Consider the following 20,770-nt stretch of genomic DNA (forward strand, 5'->3'; position numbering starts at 1 on the left):
GTGTTAATTTTACAAAATTCCCTAGATTCTGGAAAGGCTGTAATGTAGCAAACATAACCCTGCCAGTCAAAAAGGGAGGCAGAAAACAGTTAGCTTGACATCTGTCATGGGGAATATGTTAGAATCAATCATTAAAGTGGTTATAGCTGGGCACTTACGAAAGCTCAAGGTGCTCAGGAAGAATCAGCATGGCTTGTGAAAGGGAAATCATGTTTAAGCAATATATTAGAGTTCTTTGAAGGAGCAACATGTGCTGTGGATAAAGGGAGGTCTGTAGTCATACTGTACTTGGATTTCCAGAAGGCAGTCAATAAGGTGCCATATCAAAGGTTATTGTGGAAAATAAAAGCTCATGGTGTAGGGGGTAACATATTAGCATTGTTAGAATTTTGGCTAGCTGGCAGGAAACAGTAAACATAAATGGGTCTTGTCTGATTGGCAGGATGTGACGAGTGGAATCCCGCAGGGGTCTGCACTGTGGCCTCAAATGTTTACAATTTACATCAATGACTTAGATGAGGGGAGCAAACACATGGTAGCTAAATTTGCAAATGACAAAGATAGGTAGGAAAGTGTGAAGAAGAAAAACGGAGTTTGCAGACTGATACAGATAGGTTGAGTGAATGGGCAAAAATCTGGCAGACGGAGTATAATGTGGGAAAATGTGAAGTTGTTCACTTTGGCAAGAAGAATAAAAAAGTAGAGTACTACTTAAATAGAGAATGCTACAGAATTCTGAGGTGCAGAGGGATCTAGTGCATGAGTCATAAAAAGTTAGCATGCAACTACAGCAGATAATCAAGGAGGCTAATGGATGCTATCCTTTATTACGAGAGAATTGAACATAAAGGTAAAGATGTTATGCTTCAGTTATACAAGGCATTGATGAGATCACCTCTCAAATACTCTGTGCAGTTTTGGTCTCCTTATTTAAGGAAGGATGTAAATGCATTGGAGGTGGTTCAGAGGAGGCTTACTAGATTGATACCTGGAATGAGTAGGTTGTCTTATAATGCTAGGTAGGACAAGCTGAGTTCGTTTCCACCGGAGTTTAGAAGAGTGAAGGGTGATTGAAGTTTCTAAGATCCTGAACTGCCTTGACAAAGTGGACGTGGAAAGAATGTTTCCTCTTGTGGGAGAGTCCAGAACTAGAAGTCACTGTTTTAAAATTAGGGGTCACCCTAACAGGACAGAGAAGAAAATTCTCATCTCTGAGGGTTGTGCGTCTTTGAAATTCTCTATCTCAGAAGGCAGTGGAAGCAGGGTCATTGAATATTTTTAAAGCAGAGGTAGATAGATCTTTGTTAGGCAAGGGATCAAAGATTATCGGGGTAGATGGGAATGTGGAACTCGAAACACAAACAGATCAGCTACGACCTTATTGAATGGCAGTGTAGGCTTGAGGGGCCGAGTAGCCTACCTTCTGCTCCTATTTTGTATGTTTGTATGTTCATTGGCCTGAAGTTTGTAGTCGTAGTGATAGTGAGACTGTCAGCATTTGCCATTATTCCTCTGAAACCGATAGCAATTTCTGCAGTTTGCACATGCACACTAAATTTTCCCATTTTAGTTTTAAAAATCCAAGTTTTTAATATAGGTGTGATGTTATAATGCGTATGTCCCCAATCATAATGTTGTTTTCTATTTACTCATTCATGAGATGTGAGCATTGCTGGCAAGGCCAGCATTTATTGCCCATCCATAATTGCCCATGAGAAGCTGGTGGTGAGCTGCCTTCTTGAATTGCTGTAATCCACTGTTAGGAAGGGAGTGCCAGGAATATCACCCAGCAACAGTGAAGAAATGCCAATATAGTTACAAGTCAGAACGTTGTGCGACTTGGAAGATAATCTGCCCTTGTTTATCGAGGTGATAGAGGTCGTGGGTTTGGTAGGTGCTGTGAAAGAAGCCTCGGTAATGTAGTATGTGAATTTCAGTGCTGGTGTGATGCCAGGTATGTAGGTCGTACGTCCCAACCACTGGTGGATGGTATCCAACAACATGTACTTTCGGCTGTTCGCAACAGGTAAAGTACTGACTGTACCCAACCAGCCCGTGTTTGCAAAATTCAAAACAACTTCCTTAATACTTAAAATCTTTTACAAGGTGCCAATTAATGCCCTTGTGTCCAAAAAATAATAATTTTCAAAGTCTTCTCGAAGACATGTTTTCAAGTAAGCTATGTTTAAAAAAAATCAGTCTAGTAAAAACTCTACTCCAGTATCTTTAGACAAAAAGACACTTAAGGATATGCAAAACAAATTTAGTGATATCAAGAATGTCCCATGGCTAACTAAACGAGCAGAAATGGCACTATATTATGCAATGCAGTGGGATCTCTGGTCAGTCTCCAAAATTAGAAGTGTCCCGTTGCTATATCCACAGTTGCCAAATATGATATCCCTTAAGGGAAAAAATGAGCAATCATCTCAATGCATAATACATACACACAAAGAGAAAAGTTCTTAAATTGTGTACAAATGAGCACATAACCTGTGAAACCTTGCTGCAGGAAAGAGCAGAGGACTTTCCTAACATAATTTGGTAATTGGAGGGGCAGCTGTTCTTTGCACTCATGTGTGACATAGAAGTAGCTCAAAGGAATTTTCAGGCAAATATGTAGTGAAGCACGAATTACAGCAAATGCTGGAATTCAGGTTTTGTCATTGGATATTGTGATGTCAGTTTATTGAAATAAAAATTCTGAACTCCTTGAGAAAACTCTATCTTGAGGCAGGAAACTAGCTCAATTTGTGAGGAAAAAGGGAAACAACATAGTTTCACCAGTAGCCATTTAGAATTCTCCTGAATAAATTGTAGGATTGCAGCCACTTGTGGTCATAGGTAAGACAATGTACTTTTGTAACTTATAGAGCCACTGAAAAACTATAAATTAATTTATTATCCATTTCAAAGGTTCCATGGTGGAAGAGTCAAGAGTCAAAAACAAAGGGAAGCAAAGCAAACATGACGGCATAAAATGGGGGATTCCACAGAGGATACCAGTGATGCAATGGTTGGCAGAAAGTGGCAACCAGGCTTAAAACTGTTTTTCATTACCTGCAGGAATTGGGAACAACATACCTCAACTTACAACAAAATGGCATGCTTAATGTTATACAACAGTACCATGATTGAGGAAAGTGTCCTAGTGTTTCTTATCACGGTATTGCTGTCAAACTGTTCCACAATTTACTGCTTGCCCATGCCAAACTGTGGCAAATGCCAGGATATTATCACTGCATATAAGAATACAGAGCTTTGTGTATGAATATAAGTTAAAACATTGTGCTCTACAAGCATGTTAAGTTGAAACAAGAGAAGATCCAAGATGGCCACTGAGCTTCGGCTTTATTGGCTTCCAGAAAGTAGTGGAATATATTGGAGAAAAATCTGGGCAAAGCATCTGTCCAATTCTTTGCTACAGCGAGGTGGCTTTTGTCCTTTTGATCAACATTAATGCCACCGTTATGCAAATATCATGCTGCTCTATACATGCTCCACAGCCAAGTGTGTGCCTCACCTACCAACAGTGCTTTTCAGAAAATTCATGTGATTTTTCCATTCTGTCAATTGACATAAATCTTGACCAATGGGTCCATGATTTCCCACCATACATTAGAAAAATGCTTGTGTGACCTACTAATTTCCGAAACCAAATTTAGTTAGTTAATTTTTTAATGTGAGTCCAACTAGTGGGTAATGCATTGGATACTAGTGATCCAGGATTGTGAAAGTTCTAAAGAGTATGAAGTCTCTTCAGGGAAAGACGACTGCAGCTTCTGACTCATTCAAGCTAAAGGAAGGCATACAGGATGTACAATCAGACCCCTGCTACACAGAAAGACTCATCAAAATATGCTGAATTTACATTACACATGGCAGAGAGTTGTGAATGATATCCTCATGCAACCATGGAGCCATTTCTCATTCATACCCATTCCTCAACACGACACAGAGACAGCTTCTTGGTGTGTCACAGGCAATACACTCAAATTCCCAACAATATCATTCAAATAAGTCGAGCTTATGTTAATGGTCGAGGTCAGTTCATTCTGGTACCGGTATGTGGAACATTTGATCAGCAAAAGGAGTAGGCAGTACTACATTGGAGTTGTTTTATAGCAAAGTAAGTGCTGTCTGAAGGTGTATCTTCAATGCAGCATTCCAACATTAGAACCTTTAGATCCTTTTTTGTTTGATGGCTGATAAAGTTTGGTATCTGCTGCCAGGATGCTTGCAGCCAACCTGAAACATGACAGCCTTTAAGGTTGCCAGCAGGCACTAACTCCTTTGAGGTGAGCATGCCTCTGCAATAGGAAGATAGAAAGATAGGAACTGGAATAGACCATGGAGCACCATCAGTCTGTTCAACCAATTAATTAGATTATGACTGATCTGTATCCCAACTTCATTTTCTAGTCTTTGCTTCATATACATGATATGCTTACTTTAAAAAAAAGTACAGTCTCAATCTTGAAAAATTTCAATTGACCCAGCAACCACAGTCTTTTGAAGGACAGTCATAGATTTCTACTACTGCGTGCGTGAAAAAGTACTTCCAGATTTAATTCTTACATGGTAATGTCTAATTTTAAGATAATGTCCCCTTGTTCTGAATTCCATCCAGAGGAAATAGTTTCTATGCATCAGCCTCATCAAATCTCTCTATCATTTTAAAGTCCTTGATTATTTCTCTCTATCTTTTAAAGTCAAGGGTATTCGAACTAGGTTTATGCAATCTGTCCTCATAATTTGACCTTTTCAGCTCAGGTGTTAATCTGGTGAATTTGCACTAAACTGCTAGAGGTAAGGATAGATGCCCAAAACTGAACAGTACTCTAGATGTGATCTGACTTTTGATTGGCCAAGTGGTTTAAATCAGGAGATATTATTACAGATGTAGAGTGCAGTTAAGAAATTCACCTTTAAAATACTTAACATTCAAATTAATTAATTAAATAGAATAGAGATGGCCGGGCAGGTGACGTGTTGCAGCTGTAGCATGTGGGTTTGGTGGACGCCAATGCCTTCCTTGGTGACATCTGCAACAAGTGTTGGCTGCTCAAGGAACTTTGGCTTAGAGTTCATGAGCTGGAGTCCAAGCTGCGGATGCTGCAACATATCAGGGAAGGGGAGAATTACCTGGATGCTGTGTTTCAGGAGGTAGTCACACCCCTTGGATTAATTACATCAAATTTGATCTGTCAGGGACAGGAGGGTGTGATTGCGAGTGAGGCAGGTATGGGGATCCAGAATTTAGCTTTGGAGGGGCCTCAGCCAGGGCCCATATCCAATAGGTACGAGGGTTCCTGCTCTCAGTGTGGATGAGGGCACAGACTGCAGGGAGGATGAGCGAAATGACCACAGCACCGTGGTACAGAGTGCCATTCAAGTTGGAGATAAAAGAGAAACATAGTAATAATAGGGGAGAGCATAGTTAGGGGAATAGATACTGTTCTCTGCAGCAAAGACAGAGGGTCCCGAAGGCTGTGTTGCTTATCTGGTGCCAAGGTTAAGAACATCTCTCCTGGGCTGGAGAGGAACTTGGAATGGGAGGGGAAGGATCCAGTTGTCATGGTCCATGTAGGTACCAACGACATAGGTAGAACTAGGAAACAGGCTCTGCTGAGGAACTACGAACAGCTCGAGGCTAAATCAAAAAGCAGAGCTACAAAGGTAACAATCTCCAGATTACTACCTGAGCCACATGCAAATTGGCATACGGTAAATAAGATTAGAAAAGTAAATGAGTAGCTCAAAGATTGGTGTGAGAGAAATGGGTTCCGATTCATGAGGCACTGGCCTCATGACAGGACTTTAAACTAATAAGTGGGGGGGTTTCAATTGAAGGGAAGTTTAAAAAATCAATAAAAAACAAGAGAGTGGTGGTGCAGGGTAGTGAAGTGGCAAACGATAATCAAAGTGTGACAGGAAGGGACAGAAGATTTAGCAGAAGAGTGCAGCAGCAATTAGAACCAGAATGAGTAATAATGGTAAAAAGTCAAAGCTTAAGGCTCTTTATCTGCAGCATTTGTAATACGATAGATGAGTTCAAGGCACAAATAGAAATAAATGAATATGACTTGATAGCCATCACAGAGCTGTGGTTGCAGGGTGACCATGATTAGGAACTCAATATTCCAGAAAAAATAGGCAAAAAGGAAAAGGGGGTGGGGTAGCTTTGTTAATAAAGGAAGGTATCAATGTGGTGGTGAGTAGTGATAGAAACAATAGATTGTGATGTGGAATCAGTTTGGGTGGAAATAAGGAATAGCAAGGGAAAGAGGTCATGATGGGAGTCGTCTATAGGCCCCCGAAGAGTTGCCGCACTGTAGGACAAACTTTAAATTGGGAAATAACGGAGGTGTGTAAGAAGGGTGCTACAACTGTCATGGGTGATTTTAATCTGCATATTGACTGAACAAATCAGATTGGCAGGGGTAACATGGAAGATGAATTTATAGAGGGCATCAGGGATTGTTTCTTAAAGCAATATGTTGCAGAACCTACTGGGGAACAGGTTATTTAAGATCTAATGAGGTAGGACTAATAAGAGATCTCGTAGTTAAGGATCCTCTAGGTGGTTGCATTCACTTGGTAGAATTTCAAATTCAGTTTGTGGGTAAGCAACTCAGATCTCAAACAAGTGTCCTCAACTTGGGAAGGTCAGTGGATGAGCAGTGATAGACATTTAAGCAGATATTTCGTAATGATCAGCAAAAATTTATCCCATTCAAAAAGAAGGACTCGATGAGAAGATGGTCAAGGAGAGTATCCAATTGAAAACTAAGGCATACAAAGCGGCGAAAATTAGTGGTAGGCCAGGGGATTGGGAATTTTTTTAGGAACCAGCGTGGGTGACTAAAAAGCTAATACAGAAGGAGAAAATTGATGAAAGTAAATTGGCAAGAAATATAAAAACAAACAGCAAGAGATTCTACGGTATATACAAAGGAAGACAGTAGCTGAAGTGTGTGTGGGACCCTTGAAGGATGAGACTGGAGAATTGATAAAGGGGAACATGGAAAAGGCAGATAACTTAAACCAATATTTTGCATCAGTCTTCACTGTGGAGGACTCTATAAACATTCCAAAGATATCAGATAAGCAAGGAGCTAATGGGAGGAATGGTTTTGTAACAGCCTCATTTACGAGGGACAAAGTATTGAGAAACTAATGGGACTAAAGGCAGTCAAGTTGCCAGGGCCTGATGGCCTGCATCCAAGGGCTTTAAAGGAAGTGGCTGCGGAGATAGTAGAGGCATTGGTTGAAATATTCCAGAACTCACTGGATTCCAGGAAGGTCCCAGCAGATTGGAAAACTGCTAATGTGATGCCCCTGTTCAAGAAAGGAGGGAGACAAAAAGCAAGAAACTATAAGCTAGTCAGCCTAACATCTGTTGTTGGGAAAATGCTAGAGTCCATTATTAAGGAAGGGATAGCAGGAAATTTAGAAAAGCTTAACACAATCAAACAGAGTACACATGGTTTTGTGAAAGGGAAATCGTGTTTGACAAATTTTCTAGAGTTCTTTGAGGATATAACAAGCAGAGTTGATAAGGGGGAACTGGTAGATGTAGTGTATTTGGATTTCCAGAAGTTATTCGATAAGGTGCCACATAAAAGGTTATTGCACAAAATAAGAGCTCAAAATATTGGGGGTAATGTATTAGCATGGATTGAGGATTGGTTAACACAAAGAAGAGAGAGAGTCAGGATTAATGGGTCTTTTCAAGTTGGAAAGACGTAACTAGTGGAGTGTCACAAGGATCAGTCCTAGGACCTCAATTATTTACTGTCTATATTAATGACTTGGTGGAGGGGGCAGAGTGTAATGATCCAAATTTGTTGATGATACAAAAAAAAGGTGGGAGGGCATGTTGTGATGAGGGCATAAGGAATCTGCAAGAGGATATGGGCAGGTTGAGTGAGTAGGTAAAAACTTGGCAGATGGAGTTTAATGTAGAAAAGTGTGAGGTACTTTGGTAGGAAAAATCAAAGGGCAAACTATTATTTAAATGGAGAGACACTCCAAAAAAGTGCAGCACAGAGGGATCTGGACGTTCTTGTGCATGAAACACAAAAAAGTTAGCATGCAAGTGCAGTAAGAAGGCAAATGGAATTTTGGCCTCTATTGCTAGGGGGTTGGAGTTTAAAAATAGGGAAGTCTTGTTACAACTGTACAGGGTGTTGGTGAGGCCGCACCTGGAGTACTGTGTACAGTTTTGGTCCCCATATTTAAGAAAGGATATACTAGCATTTGAGGCAGTTCAAAAGCGATTCACTAGGCTGATTCCTGGGATGAAGGGGTTGATTTATCAAGAGCAGCTAAACAGGTTAGGCCTTTATTCATTAGAGTTTAGAAGAATGAGGGATGATCTTATTGAAACGTACAAAATTCCGAGGGGGCTTGACAGGGTAGATGTTGAGAAGATGTAGGGGACATAGTTACAGAATAAGGAGACACTTGTTTAGAACTGAGATGCGAAGGAATTTCTTCTCTCAGAGGGTAGTGAATGTCTGGAATTCTCTATCCCAGAGAGTTGTGGAGGCTAGATCACTGAAAGCATTTAAAGAGAAGGTAGATAGATTTTTGAAATATCAGGGAGTTGAGGGCTATGTGGAGCTGGCACGAAAGAAGAGCTGAGATCAGCCATGATCTTATTGAATGGCAAGGCAGGCTTGAGGGGCCGAAAGGCTTACTCCTGCTCCTATTTCTTATGTTCTTAAGGGCTCTGTACAAATGAAGCACAACATCATGTGCTTTGTACTTTTTGCCCTTGAAGTGTGATGAACCCAAAAGAAAAAGAGAAAAAAAACTTAAGTTTTAAAAAAGATTGGGCTTTGGAGTTTGAGAACTATAATTCTCATCGGGCCCCAGTGGTCTCTGCGCTGGCTTTAGAATGGCTGCACGTGCGCAGATCATTCTTTTTTATGATCTTCGGCTTCTGCACATGTGCTGACTAGAGAATGGCCGCACTTGTGCAGTTGGTGCATTTTCTCAGTTATAGGCCAGTAAACGGCCCTGCACTTACGCACAGTTTGTTTCTTTTGTTTTTCTAGCAGGGAACTGTTCCTGCACATCTGCACAGAAGGAAAAACCAAGGAAGAAAGGAAAACAGCAGGAAAAGAATAGCAAGTGACCTAGAAGAGAACTCCATTCCACAGAAAGCGCCAGAAGAGGCAGGACAGGAGCAGGTCCCAAAGAAAACAAAAAAGTCCCAAAATCCAGAGAGTGGGACAGAAAGAGGTTCCAGGAAGAAAGTCAAGTTAAGGGGCAAGGACATGAATCTGAAACAGATCCTGTTAAGTGGAATTGAAAATAAGGAGTGGAAGAAAAGCCTCCAAATTAAAGAGGTGGGCTTGAGAGAAACCAGAAGGTCCAAGGAGGTTGGTGACTCTTTACTATGGACCTTTGGATCGGTGGTGTTCTGCTTGGCACAGCCGAATATCTGAGAGCGTGCATGGAAGGTGCAGCTTGAATGTACGTACGGATCCAGGAGACGGAAATCTTGGAAAGAGATGTTGAAACCCTGGAAGTGGATCCTTGTTGAAGATGTCCGAGAGAAAGGGTCATTTGGGAGAGAATTCCAACGCGAGTTCTTCGAGCATAGAGATTGGAAATCCTTGTGAGAAAGAGAGTTTGTGAGACCAGTTGGCTCATGATGTAACAAACATCTGGAGGATTGATGAGAAATCCGTAGAAACTTGGTTTTGGAGTGTGATGTGTGTTTACATGGAATGTATACTTACTGTGAACATTAGAGTATAAGATAGACTTTGTAACTTGTGTCTCATCTTTTTTTATTTAATAAATGTTTTATTCTGTTGTTAAAAGTTCATTAGATGACTCCTGTGACTCTGTTCAGTAGCCTCCCTCTAAATAAAAATGAAAGTTAGGATCTATCAAGCCAGGTTCCAACCTGGGATCTGACTTGTCCAGTAGTAACATCAACTGGGATCATATCAGTGGAAAAGACCAACATTCCAGCAGGTTTTTTCTGATTGGTGTGCATGGACATTTAATCCCGTTTTCATCTTCACATTGGAGCACCATGGTCAGTGCTCGCTGCAAGTGGTCAGGATAAATGGCTGCTTGCAGCTGGTCTCCGAGTGGCAGACATTTAAAGTGACACAGTCTGATGAGCACAGTTGGGCCATGAGACAAATGTGACACTGTCATTGCAGGAGAAAGGAGCTCATAAAACAGGGAACAGAGGTGCACCGGAGGTGGTGTGTCCTTCACTACTCCAAATGAAGGTGAAAGCGATGGAGATTGGATAGGTTGCAGCAGGCCAGCTTATCATAGAGTGCGAGGCGGGTGTGGAGCCTATACCCAAAGACAGTGAGAAAGAAGATGGTCGCATGCACCAATCCTTCTGACGAGTATTAGCACTGGCATCTCAGTGGTCCTTGGGACAGTGGGGTGGATTTAATGCAAATGGGAACCATGGTGGCTGGGCCCACTTAATTGTGGGAGAGGCCCCACATCAGTTTACCATCTGTGGCAAAACCTCCCCCATGAATTCAAGGGAGAAGGGGCTGATGCGGGATTCCCGGCCACTGCCCGTGGTTTGTCAATTTGGCTCATTAAGAGCCTATTTACCCCCATTATCTGAGACTAACATAGTTTAATGGTGGCTCATATATTAAATGGAAGCTGGATGGCTTTCCCACGCCTCTCGAAGGTGCTTGCCCATGCCTTTGCTTCTGATCCCCTTATAAATGTTGGCCAAGCGAGTGACTCCCACATCCCATGAAAGAATATATTCTTAAAAAAGGGAGTCGCGCGTCTCCCTTGCATGTGTGCCAATGGCCGTGGCCATCGGCACCACAGGTTGCCGGGTCTTGATGTGCCTTCCCCTCCATTGCCTCCTTGGAGGTAGTGATACACTGGATGTGCTCATCTGTTTCCAATGCAACCCCTCTCTGGAGTAACTGGCTGTGCAGAGAGCAGCACGATTTTGGAGACCCTTGATGGGCCATATTGCAGGGTTATCTCAGATCTGTTATAGCATCAGAACCACATTTTCAGAAGTCCAATTACCTGTTTGATGGCTAGCCTTCTAGCCTCATGGAAGCAGTTGAGGGTTTCCTCTGTCACTATGTTGAGGTTCTGCCCATAGCTAGGTAGCAATGATAATCCTTGGCACCCAGAATCCATCCATAATGGTGATCGGGTGGAGTGAAGAGTTGAAGCACCTGAGAATCTATTATGTTGTACGAGTTGTAGCAGCTTCCCATGAACCTTGAACACACCTGGAGTCCTTAGTGGTGATCGCAGATAATTTGAATATTGAGTTAGTGAAGCAGTTTCCTGTTACAAAATGTGCCTGGCTGCTCTGAAAGAGCCTTGAAAGCTATCCAGTCAATAGTTCCCTGGACCCAATGGAATCCAGCCATGGCCCTAAATCTAATCATTCTTATTAGCCTAATTGGTGCAAAATCTAATGCATTGCCTTGCTCTCTGGAACAAGGCAGACATTGCTTGCATGATGCAGTGATGGGCTGCTGACAGATCCCACAAATATCTCTAGATGATCCCTGAAATGAGCCTGATGCAAAAAAATTGAATGTCACCGTCACCTTCAATGCCATAGGCATGGGTGGCCACCACATCCCGGGGACCTCAATCCCTCCCCCCACCATTTCGTATAGATCTGCGACCATCTGTCTTGTCAGACGCAGAAATCAGAGACATCGGTGCTCCGATATCTCATGAATCTAATCCTTTGTTTGTATATCCTTTGAGGTGGGTAACGCCGCTTTTGAACATGAACATGAGCCTGCCATATTGTCCATATATGTTCTCCTCATTCGCATCCCATTACAGCCTCTTGCCGCTGTTGCCCTCTCCACATGGCTGATGCAGTCTCTCTCTCTCTCACTTTTCCTACCTACAGGAGTCAAACTCCTGAGAACAGAGCAGTCATTTAGCTTAGAGCCAGTGCACGAGAAGGCTCCAGTTCTTCTGTTGCCTTCACACTGCAGGAGACCTGCTGAATCCCTTCCACTCAGTCCTCAGCTATGAACGTACACTCTGCAATCTCTCCAAAGATCCCAGCCTTCGATTCTCCGACTTGTAGACTCATAGATGTCTACAGCACAGAAGGAGGCCATTCGGCCCATCATGTCTCTGCCGGTCAACAAAGATCTGACTACACTAATCCCATTTTCCAGTGTTTGGCCCATAGCCCTGGAGGCTATGACAACGCAAGTGAATATTGAAACACTTCTTAAATGTTATGAGTTTCTCTGGCTCAACCACCCTTTCCGGCAGTGAGCTCCAGACTCCCACCACTCTCTGGGTGAAAAAATTCCTCTTCAGCTCCCTTCTTAGCCTTCCTATCCACCCTATATATGCCCCTCAGTCTTATACACCTCTATCAGGTCCCCTCTCAACCTTCGTTGCTCCAAGGAAAACAACCCCAGCCTATCCAATCTTTCCTCATAGCTCAGACCCTCCAGCCCAGCAGCATTCTGGTACAACTTGAGCCTGCATTTTTGTAAACACAGCAGGCTTAAATGGTTGCTAGTTTCAGTTAACGCTCATCTGCTGCTGAGATCTTGCCTTTGAGCAGGTAAGTCACTGATACTCTGTGCGCCCCGTGGAAAATAGTAACACCTGTGTAAATTTATGGTCAACTGGCTGCTTAACTACCTGTCTGCTGCTAACCAGAACAGTCCCAATTCCCCTAGCTGCCCACCCCTGAGAAAATTGGTCAGCAGAGTAAAGACATCTGGAATCCTGTCCATGCTGTCCCCTGCTATTTTAATGCCCCACTGCCTTCAAGCCCGTTACCACAGGGTAAGTTCTATCTTTAGTGTCAACAGCAAACTTGGATATATGGTTCCCTATTCCTTCATCTGTCATTAATATGTATGGTGCAAAGTTGAGCTTCCAATACGAATTCCCGGGGCTCATCACTTGTGACACACCTCTCATCAGATAATTCTCTCCAAACTAGTTACTAGCCCATAAAATGGAGTTATCTTCAATTCTGCATGCTTTAATTTTTGCTAATAATCTTGCAAAGAATTTTATCAAATTCACTCTGGAAGTCCCTATATTCTCCCTCATTACCGTGCTAGTAACCTCCTCAAAAAGTGCAACCCTATTCAGTCAGACATAACTGATCCTTGTAACTCTTTTTTCTTACAAGTTTCTTTGTACCATTGGTATTTTGTGTTCTTCCAGTGTGGGGATGGATGGAAAGCAATCATTTAACAAATCTACTATTTCGTTATAACCCCATTATCGTCTTACCTGTCTGTCTTTAATGGGCCCATTTTCCTCTTTGTCACTCTTTTCCTTGATATCTCTATAAAAAAAAACCTTTTTCTGTTTGCTTTGATGTCTCTTAAGTTTCTCTTGTTTGTTTTTGGACCATATCACTTTTTTGCATTCCTTTGTTTCTTTTTATAGATTTCCCAGTTCTTTGAATTTCCACTTTTATTACACTTGTGAGAGCTTTTTTTAAGCCTAATACCATCCCTGACTTCATTTGTTGACCAGGGCTGCTTACTTACAGAAATGGAGCCATTTCCTTTTAGGAAAGGTAATGTTTTGGCTGGTGTCACAGTTAGCTCAGTTGGCTAGATGGCTAGCGTGTGGATCAGGTTAATGCCAACAGTATGGGTTTCAATTCCTGTTCTGGTTGAGGTAGACTCGGGGCCTGTCTCCTCATCTTGCCTGTAGTTAAGAAGATAATCACGGCACTTTGCCGTGGCTTGGCTAATAATCGCCAAGGGTCTGCCTTTGGGCAAAAACCTCATGAAGAAGAAGAATGTACTGGCTACAAGTGCATCAAACAGGCAATTGATGAATTAGATGAACTGATGACCAGCTTTCATCTCCTTTACTTTTCTGTACAATCCAAAGCATTATCAACTATACAAAGAACAAACAGAAGGGTTAGCCCTCAATACTTGCAAGAAGATACTTCAACATTGAACGTGAAAATGCCAGAAGCTGAGAAGTGTCTGAACTAGCTTCTGGCCGTCTAACGACAGTACTTCATCCTCAGCAGCCAAATCTTGGGCCCTTCTTCATCCTGTCCATCTCCTGAAGGTTGCAATTTACTAAGGGATTGTATGCTTATGCTTCTTTTGATTGTGATATAATAAAACAGAGTGCACTTCATCATAGAATCTTACAGCACAAGAGGAGGATGTTTTCATAGAATGTTTTTGAGATAGTTTCTTAGAACAGCACGTTCCAGCGCTAACCAGAGAGCGGGCTACATCCTGGTATTGTGCAACGAGATGGGATTAATTAATGACCTTGTAGTGAAGGTGCCCCTAGCTAGCAGCGATCATAATGTGGTTGAATTTTACATTCAATTTGAGGGAGAACATAGCAGGTCCAAGACTGGTATTTAACTGAAATATGGGCAATAATGAGGGCATGAAAGCAGAACTAGCTAAAGTGAACTGGCAAATTGTTAAGGGATAGGTCAATAGAGTTGCATTGGCAGACGTTTAAGGGGAAATTTCAGAATACACAGATTCTTTCCAATGTTAAAGATAGTATCAAACTTAAAGAAAATGCATATAATCGCACAAAGTTGGGTGGGAGGTCAAAAGAATGGACACAATATAAAAAAACAGCAAATAATGACTAAAAGATTAATAAGGAGGGAAAAATTAGAGTATGAGAATGCTAGCCAGAAACATAAAGACAAGTTTCTATATGTAAAAAAGAAAAGTTAGTAAAATGAGCATTGGTCCTATAAAAAATGAGATTGGGGAATTAAGAATGGAAAATAAGGAGATGGCAGATGAAGTGAACAGGTATTTTGTATCGGTCTTCACTATAGAGGATACAAGTAACATCCCAGAAATAGCTATAAATCAGGAAATGGAAGGGAGGGAGAAACTCAAGAAAATTACAATCAATCATCAGAGAAGTGGTACTGAGCAAATTGTTGGAGCTGCGAGCTGGTAAGTCCCTGGGTCCTGATGGACTTCATCCAAGGATTTTAGAAGGAATGGCTAGTGATAAAGTTGATTCATTGGCTTTAATTTTCCAAAATTCCCTAGATGCGGGGAAGGATCCATTCGATTGGAAAATGGTGAATTTTAATCAAGAAGGGAAGGATACAGAAAGCAGGAAACTACAGGCTAGTTAGCTTAACATCTGTCATAAGGAAAATGTTAGAAGCTATTATTAAAGATCTTATAATAGGGCATTTTGAAAAAGTCAAGGTAATCAGCAAGGTCAACATGGTTTTGTGAAAGGAAAATCATGTTGAAGCAACTTATTGGAGTTCTTTGAAGGAGCAACATGCGCCGTGGATAAAGGGGAACCAGTGGATGCACTGTACTTAGATTTCCAGAAGGCGTTTGATAAGTTGCCACATCAAAGGTTATTGCGCAAAATAAAAGCTCATGGCATAGGAGGTGACATTTTGGCATGGATAGAAGATTGACTAGCTAACAGGGAACATTTTTGGAGTTCTTGTGCATGAATCCCAAAATGCTAACGTACAAGTTCAATAGGTAATAGGGAAGGCAAACGGAATATTGACCTTTATTTTAAAGGGAATGGAGTATAAAAATAGGGAACTCTTGCTAAAACTATACAAGGCACTAGTTAGACCACACCTAGAGTACTGTAAACAATTTTGGTCCCCTTATCAATGGAAAGATATACTGGCATTAGAGGCAGTCTAGGGAAGGTTCACTAAGTTGATCCTGGGCATGGAGGGATTTTCTTATGAGGAGAGGTTGAGTAGGTTGGGCCTGTATTCATTGGAGTTTAGAAGAATGAGAGGTAACCTTATTGAAACATATAAGATTCTTAGAGGGCTTGACAGGGTAGATGCTGAGAGGTTGTTTCCTCTTGTAGGAGAGTCTAGGACCAGAGAGCATAATCTCAGAGTTGGGGACTGCCCATTTAAAACAGAGATGAGGATGAATTTCTTCTCTCAGAGGGTAGTCTATCCATTGAATTCTTTACTGCGGAGGTGTGTAGAGACTGGGTCATTAAGTATATTCAAGGCTGAGACAGACAGATTTTTAATTAGTAAGGGAATCAAGGGGTATAGGGAAAAGGCAGGAAAGTGGAATTGAGGATTATCAGATCAGCCATGATCTCATTGAATAGCAGAGCAGACTCAATGGGCCGAATGGCCTACTTCTGCTCCCATGTCTTATGGTCTTATTTTCTGGTTAGCAAGGTGTAGTGAGTGGTATGCCACAGGGATCAGTGCTGGGGCCTCAACTCGTTACAATTTATTTAAATGACGAGGATGAAGAGACCAAAGAAATGTTTGCTAAATTTGCTGATGACGCAAAGATAGGTAGGAAACTAAGTTGTGAAGTGCACATAAGGAGGCTTCAAAGGAATATATAAAGAACAAAGAAAAGTACAGCACAGGAACAGGCCCTTTGGCCCTCCAAGCCTATGCCAATCATATTGCCCGTCAACTAAAACATTTTGCGCTTCCAGGGTCCGTATCCCTCTATTTCCATCCTATTCATGTATTTGTCAAGCTGCCTCTTAAACACCACTATCGTACCTGTTTCCACCACCTCCTCTGGCAACAAATTCCAGACACTCACAATCCTTTGCATAAAAAACATGCCCCGCACATCACCTTTGTAGGTTTCTCCTCTCACCTTAAATCTAAGTCTCCTAGTAATTGACTCTTCCACTGTGGGAAAAAGCTTCTGACTATCTACTCTGTCCATGCCACTCATAATTTTGTAAACTTCTATCAAGTCGCCCCTCAATCTCTGTCGCTCTAGTGAGAACAATCAGAGTTTCTCCAACCTCTCCTCATAGCTAATAACCTCCAGACCAGGCAGCAAGCTGGTAAACCTCCTCTGCACCCTCTCCAACGCCTCCATATCCTGGTAATGTGGTGACGAAAATTACACGCAATATTCCAAGTGTGGCCTAACCAAGGTTCTATACAGCTGCAGCATGACATCCCAGCTTTTATACTCAGTACCCCTGCCAATGAAGGCAAGCATGCATGTGCGTTCCTGACTACCTTATCCACCTGCGTTGCCACTTTCAGTGACCTGTGGACCTGTACACCCAGATGCCCGAATATAGATAGGTTAAGTGAGTGGGTAAAGATCCAGCAAATGGAGTTTAATGTGACAAAATGTGAAATTGCCCATTTTGGCAGAAGAAATAAAAAAGAAGCATATTAAATAAATGGTGAGAGATTGAGGAGCTCTGAGATGCAGAGGGATCTGGGTGCATTAGTGCATGAATCGCAAAAGGTTAATATGCAAGTACAGCAAGTAATTAGGAAAGCTAACAGAATGTTATTGTTTATAGCAAGGGGAATTGAATATAAAAGTAAAGTGGTTATGCTTCAGGGCATTGGTGAGACCACATCTGCAGTACTGTGTACACTATTGGTCTACTTACTTAAGGAAGGATGTAAATGTGTTGGAAACAGTTCAGAGAAGGTTTACCAGATTAATACCTGGAATGGGTGGGTTGTCTTCTGAGGAAAGATTGGACAGGCTAGGCTTGTGTCCGCTGGAGTTCAGGAGAGTGATTGAAACATATAAGATCCTGAGAGGTCTTGACAGGGTGGATGTGGAAAGGATGTTTCCTCTTGTGGGAGAAGCTAGAACTAGGGGTCACTGTTTAAAAAGAAGGGGTCACCCATTTAAGACAGAGATAAGGAGAAATGTTTTCTCTCTGAGGGTTGAGAGTCTTTAGAACTCTCTTCCTCAAAAGACAGTGGAAGCAGCGTCTTTGAACATTTTTAAGGCAGAGATAGATAGATTCTTGGTAAGCAAGGGGGTGAAAGGTTATCAGCGGTGAGCAGGAATGTGGAGTTGAGGTTACAATCAGATCAGCCATGACCTTACTGAATGGCATAACAGGCTCAAGGGGCCAAGTGGCCTACTCCTGCTCCTAATACATATGTATTTCTTTGTGCCTTTGGGTTCAAATATTTGGTTCCTTTGGTTCAAATAGTTGAACCAAATGAAAGATTACGCCTTTAAAAATCAGTCATTTCATTCTTAAAATTAAAATAAGCATTTGCTGAGTTCAGTAATGTTCACATATTTTCATTCTATGAGGCATTTTCAAGATTACTTCTGTTGATAGCTGCAATTACCTACTTGAGGTTTTACACAGTCCATGAGATTTGTGCAACACTCAGGCCATAATCTTTTCCTTGGCACAGGGAGGATTGTTGGGAGAACTATTGGAAGGGCATCTGTAGGTCTGCACGTTTTTCTTCAAACCATAGGTAAGGGGTTCTCAGAAGAAATTTTATTCCATTTTAGAACTCTCTTCCTCAAAAGACAGTGGAAGCAGCGTCTTTGAACATTTTTAAGGCAGAGATAGATAGATTCTTGGTAAGCAAGGGGGTGAAAGGTTATCAGCGGTGAGCAGGAATGTGGAGTTGACCTCTGGTCAGTACATTCCATGTAATAATGATGCCTATGTTGAAGGATTAACAACTGCGACAGAATTCTTGTACTTTTATTGAATGGCAGTATGTAATCAATTAATAGGAAATAATGAGGTTACTGAGTCCTCTCAAATGATTTATTTTCTCTTCTCTCCCTAAGGATTTCATCCTGCAACCATCAATATTCTGACACCAGCACAGTGGGAGACACAAATTACCATGGTTATACTAAATAACAGCTCTAATTAGCTCATTATAGGAAGGCCGCAGGTCATTGCCTCAGAACTAGCTGTCATAAAAAGAATGCGATCTGTCCTTTCTCAGTTGAACCACAAGACAAATTGATCCTCAGGTAAAAATTAGTAGCATACAATGGTTATTCTTTAACCATCTTCAAAGACTGTGCTTTTAGATTGCCCCCTTAGTTTCAAATAAAATTATGAGTGGCCTCTGTGAAGGATAAGAACAGGAATGAACACAACACATTGGGGGAGATTCTCCCAAGTCTGGAGGAAAAACGCAGAGTCTCCTTTATAGGTATGTGCTCCGACCTGTCTGATTTTACGCTATTCACTAAGTTGATCCAGTGCTCAAGGCTACAGATCCAGATGCATTGCAACTATTTTTATATCAAATAAAAATTAAGTAAAAAACGGGTTTTGCTAAAAAATACCACGAAGCACGACAAATTTGAATCAAAAAAACCTCTACAAATCTTTTCATATCCACCACAAACCCCATTCACTAGCTATCAGACCCTCTCCCTGGCAACTGTCTTAGGCTGAACTGTACGAACCAACGCATTGACTATCTTACTGCCCATTTCTTATAAGACTCCAGGACCAATGTTCACTTTGTTAATTTGTTTCTTTTTTAAATATCAACAGAAATTCTTACTGCTTTTATCTTTCCAGCTAGCTTTCTCTCTTACTCTAATTTTTCCCTCTTTATTAATCTTTCAGTCATTCTTTATTGTTTTTTATATTCTGTCCCGTCTTCTGACCTGTCATCCATCCTTGTGCAACTATATGCTTTTTATTGTTGAAAAAAGACATTGGGTCAAAACTTTTCATCTTGCACTCATCAGAACAATCGCAAGAATACCAATGCCAGGGGAAGCAACAGTTTATATTATAAAGTTGTTGCTTCCCCTGACACTGGTATTCTTGTGATTGTCCTGATGAGTGCAAGATGAAAAGCTCTGACAAAATGTCTTTTTAAAGTAATAATCAAGTTTTGTAGTACCAAACGACTATTTATGTGCTTTTTCTTTAAGTTTGATACAATCTTTAACTTTTTTTTTAGATAACTACAGATGATGGGACCTCCCTTTGGAATTTTTTTCTCGTTGGAATGTATCTATAGTGTGTATTCTGAAATTTGCCTTTAAGTGCCTTCCACTGCATCTCTTTGACCTATTCCTTAACCTGATTTGCCAGTTCACTTTAGCTAGCTCTACATTCATGCACTCATTATTGCCCTTATTTAAGTTTAATGTACCAGCCTTAGGCCCACTGTTCTTTTCCTCAAACTGAATGTAAAATTCAATCATATTATGATCACTGCTACCTGGAAGCACCTTCACTATGAGGTCATGAATTAGTCCTATCTCGTTGCACAATACAAGGTCGCCTATACACCACTCCCACAAATGACTTCTTGCCTTTATCATTTCTCATCTCTACTCAAACCGTATATACAACCTAGTTTCCTGGACTTAGGTCATCCCTCTCTATTGTGCTAATACCATCATTAATTACCGGAGCAACCCCTTGATCTTTTCCTAGCTTCCTGTCCTTCCTAAATGTGATGTACCCTTCAATGTTCAGATCTGCATCCTGCAGCCATGCCTCTGTAATGGCTATCAAATCATACTTATTTCTGTATACACTATCAGTTCATCTGTTTTGTTTTGAATGCTACATGCATTAAGATCTAGTAACAATAATGCAAAGGTTATTTTTAAAACTTTTCATTAGTAAAGATTCATATTGAATTTTTACCTCTTTAAACTTTTGAAATATAAAACTTCAGAAATTGGTTCTAAAGAGTGGTTAGAGCTCAAGTTATTGTTTGTTAATATCTGAAGCTCTGAATATTGTCTTACCTCCCAAGACTCTGAACAGTCTCCTGCAGCTAGGTAATGGCCACTTTGCACAGCTTGCTTTTTGAAAGCTTTGTCTTCTGGCTAAGTACTCCTCAGAGAATAAACTTTTCATGGTATTATTCAACTCTGCAAAGCAGAAAAGAATAAAGGATGTCAAAAGTTGCTGTTAATTAAGAGTTAGATATGTGTAAATGTCAACCTCTGAAGTAGAGTCAGTGTTAATTAAAATATCACACAGAGTCCTCAGCCTCAATTATGCGACTGTG

At 41.2% G+C, this 20,770-nt stretch overlaps 1 protein-coding gene across 4 annotated transcripts in view; it reads right to left on the reverse strand.

The window, feature by feature from the left end:
- The window catches only part of rnf180a (ring finger protein 180a), a 178,329-nt gene that overhangs the window by 21,030 nt on the left and 136,529 nt on the right, over window positions 1-20,770 (reverse strand). For all 4 annotated transcript variants that reach the window (XM_041190691.1, XM_041190687.1, XM_041190686.1 and 1 more), the window contains one exon: window positions 20,505-20,630. In XM_041190691.1, coding sequence (XP_041046625.1) covers window positions 20,505-20,630 — 126 coding nt within the window. The remainder of the gene's footprint in view (window positions 1-20,504; window positions 20,631-20,770) is intronic.

The sequence above is a fragment of the Carcharodon carcharias genome, chromosome 1 (assembly GCF_017639515.1).
Source record: "Carcharodon carcharias isolate sCarCar2 chromosome 1, sCarCar2.pri, whole genome shotgun sequence".
In the NCBI taxonomy this organism is placed as follows: Eukaryota; Metazoa; Chordata; class Chondrichthyes; order Lamniformes; family Lamnidae; genus Carcharodon; species Carcharodon carcharias.